Source organism: Miniopterus natalensis, chromosome 2 (assembly GCF_054644295.1).
Source record: "Miniopterus natalensis isolate mMinNat1 chromosome 2, mMinNat1.hap1, whole genome shotgun sequence".
Taxonomy (NCBI): domain Eukaryota; kingdom Metazoa; phylum Chordata; class Mammalia; order Chiroptera; family Miniopteridae; genus Miniopterus; species Miniopterus natalensis.
The window spans coordinates 123,767,681-123,777,657 of NC_142082.1; the positions used below are offsets into that span (position 1 = coordinate 123,767,681).

At 38.2% G+C, this 9,977-nt stretch overlaps 1 protein-coding gene across 1 annotated transcript in view; it reads right to left on the minus strand.

Moving 5' to 3' along the window:
- Positions 1 to 6,532, minus strand: part of GLIPR1L2 (GLIPR1 like 2) — a 43,870-nt gene extending 37,338 nt beyond the window's left edge. The window contains exon 1 of the mRNA XM_016199311.2: positions 6,299 to 6,532. Coding sequence (XP_016054797.2) covers positions 6,299 to 6,532 — 234 coding nt within the window. The remainder of the gene's footprint in view (positions 1 to 6,298) is intronic.
- Positions 6,533 to 9,977: the final 3,445 nt, after the last annotated feature.

The window sequence follows — 9,977 nt, forward strand, 5'->3', positions numbered from 1 at the left end:
TAGGATAACAACGTGGGATATTATGTATGTGTGTGTGTATGTGTGTGTGTATATATATATGTACATATACATATGTACATATGTACATATATATATATAAAATTTTAACACATAGTGGTTCGTAGTTGGTAAATGTTGTAAAAGAGGAACATATAAAATCTTATAATGTTCCCATAAACGTGAGAAAATTTCACAAGATGCTGTTCCCTGGCCAGCTATCTGGAAATACACACAAATGTGTACTTTTGTCATTATTTGGAGCTTCATTAAGTTCATTGTTTAGTTAAGGACAAGAACAAAAACAGCACACATAGAAAAATCAACAAAACAGTTGTAAAACCAAAATGCTAAGTATAAATGTTACAGTATATCTGAAAGTAAGCATTTCGGAAAACAAATACTAAAATTTTCTTAGGATTTTCTCAGTTAATTTCATAGATTATACATATATATAATATAAAAAATATACTATAGAAAATAAACAAATCAGGCTTTAAGAAATCCCCCCAACTACTTCCCTCCCCAAAGGTAATTATTGTTTCAAAATTGCTATGTATGTATTTCTCTATCTCTATATAACAGGCACTTACATACACATTCATATATAAGATACAGCCTGGCCAGGTGTGGCTCAGCGGTTGAGCATCGAACTATGATCCAGGAGATAGAGGTTAGATTCCGGGTCAGGGCACATGCCCGGGTTGTGGGTTTGATCTCCAGTAGGGGTGTGCAGGAGGGAGCCGATCAATGACTCATCATTGATGTTTCTATCTCTCTCTCCCTACCTCTCTCTGAAATCAATAAAAATATATATATTTTAAAAAAAATACAAGTGGATCTTTTAACTGGGTATTTTGTGATTCTTTTCCCTGCACTATTGTAATAATACCATACATAATATTATTGGCTTATAACTTGCAGTTTTCACGTAGAGAGATTGTTCCATATTAGCACAACTAGATCTACTTAACTTTTGCAATCTCTACATAGTATTCCATAGTATGAATAGCACATAATAAATGTCACCATTCCACTATTAATAATCTTTTAGATTGTATTTCATTTGCAAACAATGTTCCATGGGCCATCCTTTTACTGCTTTATTTTGCATATTGTTCATACACCACATACTTACTATGTACCAGTCACTATTCTGTTTTTTATGCACTATTCACTTAGTGTTCAGATTACCCTATGAGGTATGCATTATTATTATTTTTTGTTTCACAAAGGAAGTACCTAAAACACAAACAAGTAGTTTACCTATAGCCACTTATAACCAATAAATTGTGGAGCCTGAATTTAACCCAGAAAGTCTAACTCTTAACTCCAAGTTTTTAAGTATTTTACTTTATTCCTTCCCATGACAGTGTGCAAAATAAGTTATGATATTTACAAACTCCTTTGTTCAATCTTGAATAAAATTACAGTTGAAAACAGGCTAAAAATGTTTTCAATTATATTATACAGTATTATCAACTATAGTCACCACCCTTTTACCAACCTCTTCCTATTTCCCCACCCCCCTCCCCTGGAAACTACTTTCTTTTCCACTGTTTCTATGAGTCACTTTTTTTTAATTTTTATTTTTTAGATTCCACATATAAATGATACCATGCAGCTTTTGTCTTTGTCTGGCTTATTTCACTTAGCATAATGACCTCAAGGTATATTCAAGTTGCTGTAAATGGCAGGATTTCCTTCTTTCTCATGGCTGAAAAATATCCCATTGTATATATACACCACATCTTCTTTATCCATTCATCCAATGATGAACACTTAGGGTGTTTCTCTATCTCAGCTATTGTAAATAATACTCAATGAACATGGCAGTGCAGTAATCTCTTTGATATCCTGTTTTCATTTCCCTTGGGTGTATACTCAGAACTGGAATTGCTGGATCATATGGCAGCTTTATTTTTAATTTTTGAGGAACTGCCATACTGTTATGTTTTGTTTTGGGTGGGAATACTATGCTCAGAGACTGAGTTTGTTTTGCCAGTATTTTATTTAACACAGGTCCACTATGGGAATTATAATAATTTCATAAGCCAATAACATATAGGATAATGTCTCTTCATAAGCCAATAAAAAATAGCATACTCCAAAGCAATGATAGTTTACTTACAGTATTATTCCATGCAAGGGGAGATGAAGGGGATAAAGTCCAAATTTAGTTGATGTATACTTTTTACAAATTGGTACTCAGGAGACACAGCTTAGGCAACCTAGAGCTGATGCCCAGTTACCAGCACAAAAATGAAAAAGTCATTTGTTGGTAGTGCATGTTGCTAGGGTAAAATGGTACTTGTATTGATGGGCAATCTGATATCCTTCACAGGGCCACTGCACACCTTAGGCCACTGCCAGAACGAGAGTAGCCTTTACTGCGGTGACAGCTAATGCCCCAAAGGTCCTCAAAGAGCTATTTATGTCAGCAAATAGTGGCCTTGCCCAGACTGAAACTATCAAATAGTTCTCATAAACTCTCAGTATTTATAATCTAAATGTCCTCTTCATAGTTGTTTCTTCAGATTTTTTGTTTTGTTTTATTAATCTTCATCCAAGGATATTCTTTCCATTGGGGGGGGGGGTGTGGAGAAAGAGAAAGAAAGAGAGAGAGAGAGAGAGATCAATGTGAGAGGGACATTTCTATTGGTTGCCTCCTGCATGTGCCCCTACTGGGCCTGGGAGGGAACCCACAACCCAGATATGTGCCCTTGACCAGGTATCGAATCCATGACCTTTTGGTGCACAGGCCAAAGCTCTAACCACTGAGCAACACTGGTCAGGGCTCTTCAGATGTTTTTATCAATAAGCTCCAGCAGCACCCTTCATCAGCTGATCTCCTAAATGCTTAGCAAGCACAACAGATGAAATGATGATATCTGACACATCTTACCTGACTCTTAAGTAAAAACAACTTTACTATTAAAACAACTTCATTTTTGTCATATATACGCAGAGTTGAAATCATATCAAATCAATATACAACATATTTTCCATAGTGGCTGCACAAAGCTACATTGCTACCAACAGTTCACAAGGGTTCCTTTTTCTCCATATCCTCATCAAGACTTGGTATTGTTTGTTTTTTTGAAGATATCTGTTCTAATAGGTATACGATGACATCTCATTGTGGTTTTGATTTGCATTTTTCTGGTGATTAGTCATGTTGAGCACATGTACCTGTTGGCTAAAACTATAATTCTTAGACGTAAACAAAGTGTCAGGCGGGATAGACAGACACTAAAGCAAGAGAGGGGAGTTATTATCACACCCAAGCAGTCCTAAGACCTGCCAAAACAAGATTATCAACAGTCAAACCACAATGACAAGGGGGAGCTTGAAGCTCTGTATGCTAATTCTGATCCCAGGGGAGGGGAACCCCAAAGGAGAGGGCCTTCGGACTAGCTGAGTTGTCCATTTGTGCTTTATGCCAAGTGTATTCTTAAATTCCCTTGCTTTGCTTCAACACTACTTTCTGTCACTCATCTGAATTCTTTCTCTCAAGCTGACAGGAGCTGAGGACGGGAGAGCTGAACCCTCTCTGACTCAGCCAGCCCTCTGGTAACAAAGGGGGAAAAGCTTCATTAGATATGGCAATGATTTCTTGGATAGGTCACGAAAAGCACAGGCAACGAGATAAAAAATAGACTTCATCAAATTTAAAAACTTTTGTGCATCAAAGGATACCACCAACACAATGAAAAGGAAACCTATGAATGAGAAAAAACATTTACAAATTATATATTTGATAAAGGATTACTATCCAGAATATATAAAGAATTTCTTCAACTCAACTAACAAAACCAACAACAAACCTGACCAGAAATTGAGCAAAGGACTTAATGGACATTTCTCCAAAGAAGATATACAAATGTCCAATATGCACCTGAAAAGATGCTCAACAGAAATATACATTAGGGAAATGCAAATCAAAACCATAATGGCATACCACTTCATACCTATTAAAATGGATATATATATGTGTGCGTGTGTGTGTGTGTGTGTATATGTGTATATATATATATATATATATATACCTAGAAATTAACAAGTGTTGTTAAGGATGTGGAGAAATTACAAGCTTCATGGATTGCTGGTGGGAACGTGAAATGGTGCAGCCACTACGGGAAACAGAATGGCAGTTCTTCAAAAAATTAAACATAGAACCCTGGCTGGTATGGCTCAGTTGGTTGAGCATTGTCCCATGCACTAACTGGGACACGTGCCCGGGTTTTGGGCTCAATCCTCAGTAGGGGACATGCAGGAGGCAGCTGGTCAATGTTTCTCTCTCTCCCTCTCCCTTTCTCTCTCTCTAAGACCAATAAAACATATTCTTAAAAAACTAAACAAAATTTCCATATGTTCCTGCAATTCCATTTCTGGGTATATATCCAATAGATGTGAAAGCAGGGAATTGAACAAATATTTGTACACACCCATGTTCATAGCATTATTCACAACAGCCAATGGTGAAAGCAACCCAAGTGTTCATTGACAGATAAATGGATGAACAAATTGTGGTATATATACAAAGTGAAACATTATTCAGCCTTAAAAAGACAGAAATTCTGATGTATGCTACAACATGAATGAACCTTGAAAACATTATGCTAAGTGAAATAAGCCAGTCACAAAGAGAAATACTGTATGATTTTTTATGAAGTACTTTGAGTAGTCAAATTCATAGAGTCAGAAAGCAGAATGGCTGTAGCCAGAAACTGGGGTAAGAAGGAAATGGGGAGTTAGGGTTTAATCGGTACAGAGTTTCAGCTGGGGAAGACGAAAATGTCCTGGAGATGAATGCTGGTGATGTTGCACAACAATGAATGTACTTAATGCCACAGAACTGTACAATAAAAGATGGTCAAATTGTTAAATTTTATGTTGTGCATATTTTACAACAATAAAAAAAAACCCAAAATTTTTTTAGTTTAATGGTAAGGTAGAAGAAAAATACTGGATGACAACAGCAAGGACACGGGCAACAGATTTAGGATTTGTGTTGTTGTAAGATCTCTTTAATATTTGGAAGGAGGTTATAGATGTTGATTAACTTTGGACTTTGTAAACTTATACATATATTAAAATGTTAAGGACCAATAAAAAAATGAGAATAAAATGTATGATTTTCTAACCTCTCAAGGAGAAGTTCTAAGCAGACCATACTATTACAATGAACTATTCTATTTACAGTTAATATTTCCATCCTAGCAAAAATCCATGGGAAAACACACACCAACTTTTAGAAAGAGGAGAAGGGTAAAAATTTAGGTTGGGGCTTTAAACTGTTTCCCCTATAGTTTTAATATTCCTATTAAAATATTCATATATTAAGATATATATTGAGGGTACACAAGTGTCTGCTATATTATTCTCTATACTTTTCTTTATGTTTGAAATATAATATTTAGAGATTAGAAATACCTAACCTATAAAAATTGTATTATAAGAGAGAGAAACATTGGTGCGAGAGCCCAACATCAATCTGCCATCTGGGCCGTTCCCCCTACCAGGGATCCAGCAGCAGCCTTCCCGTGCACAGGATTATGCCCAACCAGCTGAGCCACACTGGCCAGGGCCATTTTACAGTCATTTTTAGTGGCAATCAGGAGCAACAAGGGAACAGCTGAAACGTTAAACAGAAATGGGGAAAGGGAGGGAATGGGAAAGAAGCAAGAAGAAACGTTTAAGGGAACGCAAAATCAGGGCGACTGAGACACTCCCTCGGGAGCAAAATTTAGGGTGGATACCAAAAAACTCAATAATCAAGGTAAGTAATATTTTTAAAAGACAAAATTAATGTAAAGACATCCATGATGGGAAAGAAATCACTATTTTAAATAAAAACAAGGTCTGACGTTTCATTTGCACCATCCTGAGAGTGCCTCACTTGCCTCTCCCTAATTGAAGTCAAGGATCCTGTTGTTTAAATGGACACTGCCTTCATCAATATTTTTGCATTGATTTATAAATTTAGAAATATATATAATGCATCGAACTATCATTTTCTCGAAGTGAAGCCTCCTTAAATTTTACACCTCAGGCGAATGCCTCTACTCACCCTAGTCCCAGCCCTGTGCAAAATCTTGGGAATCAGTATTTGTTCAAAAGACAGTGGTTTTAATTTCTTCAGTGGATAAACTTGACGTGTACACATTTTTAAACCTAAACTAAAAGGGCGGTTCCCCACGACCCTTAAGTCTCTGCGCAGTGGCCCAGACTTAGCGAGGCCGGGGACGAGTCGGGACGAGGGTGGTCAGAGGTTCGGGCAACCGCCTCAGGGCCTCACCATGAAGCGCAAGTTAGCCCCTGAGGGCAAGACTTTGCCTCGCAGTTCATTGTGGAGGTTCACGTACTCATTGATAAAGTCTACGTCCTCTTCGTCGGGCAAAAAACTCGAGCTCAGGCCAGAAGTCAGCAGCAGCAGCCACAACTCACAGAGCCACAGCTTCAGATCGGGCCCTCGCGGCTGGGGGAGCGATCGGGGGGACCAGCCCGGGGCCGAGCGCCTTGGGGCCTCCATGGTCCACCGGCCGCCGGCAGGCCAGTGCGCACGCGCCGGCCCTCCCGCGACCTGCCAATCTCCTGGGCGACGCCGCGGAGGTCGGCCCCGCCCCGTGCGGAGAGGCGCCGGAAGCCGGAGCCGGAGCCGGAGCTAGGCCGGCACGGAAGCGCCGTGGGGAAAGTGGGCCTCGACTGTTGGCCGTGGGAACTCGTGGGAGGCTTCAGTCAAATGAATGCAGGCGGTTCACTGAACGAATCCGTGTGGCCGGATCTTATCCGGGGCTGGTGTCTGATACCAAATGATGTGTCCTCGTTTGTTAATAAGCCCTCCGTACGGTAAATGCCGGTTGCTGAATGTATAATGAACGTGCCTGAGGAACCTTCTAATTATGCAAGGGTAAATGGTCATTCTTCTGTGGTATTGATGAAAAGTATTATTTTTTCCACTCCCTTACCTGTTGAGTTGGGAATTTTTTTTTTTTTAATATATCTTTATTGATTTCAGAGAGAGGAAAGGAGAGGGAGAGAGAGAGATAGACACATCAATGACGAGAGAGTCATTGATCGAGCCCGCAACCCGGGCATGTGCCCGGGCCGGGAATCGAACCCCGATCGCCGGGATCCTAGGGGGACGCTCAACCGCTGAGCCACGCCCGGCCGGGCTTGAGTTGGGAATTTAACGCAGAACGTGCTCTTCATTTTCATCACGGACTGAAAAATATCCTCCGTAAGGGGGACTTCGTTGAGATTTTCTCTTAGTGCTTTAATGATCCTTGGCGGGAGATCGTAAAATAAATGGAAGATTGGAAGCTCCACATGGAGGGGTTAAATTAGGGATCATAAAATTCTCATGAGCTTAAAATATTTCCATATTTTCTCTCACCAGAACTTTATAGACAACCTGGAATATCAATAATCATCTCCTCTGACAAGTCATCCAGCTCACAGTAGGTAAGAACTTATATTTGTTTTCATTTCTTCTTTCAGACAGAAATGACTAGCGCCCTAGCAGATTTTGGCCTGTGCTTTTTCCCTCCAAACATTTTGCTCTAGAAAACTTACTTTGAAGAATGTAAAGTCCTAGGCATAAAATAAAAGCACGTATTTCTTTGGGGGTCCCATTCGCATATAACATACTGTGTTTGATAGCATTAAGGAGATAGTCAATATCATTGACACCGGGACTGAATTTTGCTGCAAAGAAAGCATTGTAACTGGTTGGCCAAAATATCTGAAAAGAAATGAGCTTTTAAAAATTATCTATGGTATACACACTTGAAAGCAATAGATCTCATAAGATGGTTTCATTAATTCCTTTGGTTGTTTAGTAAATATTTATTACCAGGCAATGTTTTAGAAGGTTGACAATGACTGGTGGACAGGACACAGACCCTGCTTCCAAGAAGCTCACAATTTAGAAAACTAGCAAATCGGTAACTTTTATACCATGTGAAAAAGACAAAGCCTTTCTAGAGAATGTGGTGATGCCAAGAAAGTAAAGAACACAGGTAGGTGAAAGAGTGTATTTGAAATAAAGGAAAAGGCATGTAATACATATGCCAGAAGACCGGAAAAGGCTAAGAGTATTTTACTATGACCAGAGCCTATTTTAGGGGTGAAGATGGCAAGTGCTGAAAGGTGAAATTCCTTTATTATGCTGGTACTGTTGTTAGATTATGAAAATTTCCATAGTAAAGCAGGAGATAAACAGAATAATGCAACCATAGATTACAAAGAAATTTAGACAGTTTTACTAGTCCTGTCACGTATTAGACATATTCTGACACATCACTGATAGGTGATTATTTTACCCTCTGCTAAAATAATTACACTAACAAGGAAGTCACCATCTCTCAGGCTGCCTATTCCATTGCTAGACACCTCACTCGACAAGTATTTCTTTAGGACCTCCTTTGTGTCAGAGCTACAAATGCTGAACACACTAGATGTATCTATTCACATGAAGCTTTTAGTTAAAGGTGTTATAGATAATTCATCGAACTATTATAGTACAGAGTAGTAAATGCCATATTTATTTCAAGAATCCTTACTATGTATCAGGTGCTATTTTATTTTTTTTACTGTGGTAAAATATACATAACAAAATTTACCATTTTAACCATATTTAGTGTAAAATTCAGTGGCAGTTACATTCACAGTGCTGTATAACCATCACCACTATCCTGTGCTGTTTTAAATGCTTGTCTGCTCATTTAAAAAAGAAAAAAATCCTTAAGAAACAGATATTATTATGTCCATTTTTCAGGTAGATAAAGTGAGAAAAAGTGGAAAGATGACCTTTACTTCATTAAAATATAAATAGAGGATAACTGAGAAAGATATTTGGTACATAAATGTCAAGGGATTAAAATCACTGATGTTCCATTAATGCACATTTAAGAATAATTTAAAATTTCTGAGAAAATGAACAGCACCATTAGAAAAATGAATGATGGAGGTGAAAAGAGACCCCCCCCCCCCAAAAAAAAGCCAAAATAAGGTGGTCGAAGGGTTCTCAGGAACTAACCAACAGTTTGCTGCTACCCCAAAGTCAAAATGGTAAAATCAAGTATAAACCTGGGAATAGTTATATAAAATTTTGCCTCCTAAATTTACATTACTCTTATATTCTTGAGGTTAATATTTATTTAGTATGGTAATATGTATGCAACAACTCCTAGAAATCTTCCTTAAAAGGACAGCATTCCCCCAGACTAATTTAATAACTCTCAAAAAATATATTTGCAAATCTGTGTGCAGTTATGAAAATGTTTAAGTCTACTGATAATTCAAGAAATAAAAATTAATATAATTTACCTCATACAATTATTGAGAGGATTATATAAATTATATGTGAAGCATATGTTTAGTTCTTTAGGTCTATTGTAACTAAAATGACAATTTCTAAATTAGAGAATGGGACTCTTGATACATGTAAAATTGTAATTAAAAAAAAAAAAATCTTACCTGGCCAGTGTAGCTCAGTGATTGAGCATCCACCTATGATTCAGGAGATCGTAGTTCGATTCCTGGTGAGGGCACATGCCTGGGTTCCAGGCTTAATCCCCAGGAGGGAACGTGCAGGAGGCAACCAATCAATGACTCTCTCATCACTGATGTTTCTGTCTCTCTCTCTCCCTCTGCCTTCCTCTCTCTGAAATCAATAAAGACATAGTTTTTTTGAGTGAATGAATGAATGAATGAATGAATGAATGAATGAATGAATAAATGAATGAATAAATAAATAAGTAAGTAAGTAAGTAAATAAGTAAATAATCTGAGCCCTGGCCAGGTGGCTCAGTTGGTTGGAGCACTGTTCCATATACCAAAAGGTTGTAGGTTCAGTTCCTGATCAGGGCACATACCTAGGTTGTGGATTCAATCTCGGGTTGGGGCTCATACAGGAGATAACCAGTCAGTGTTTCTCTCTCACATAAATGTTTCTCTCTCTCCCCCCCTTCTTC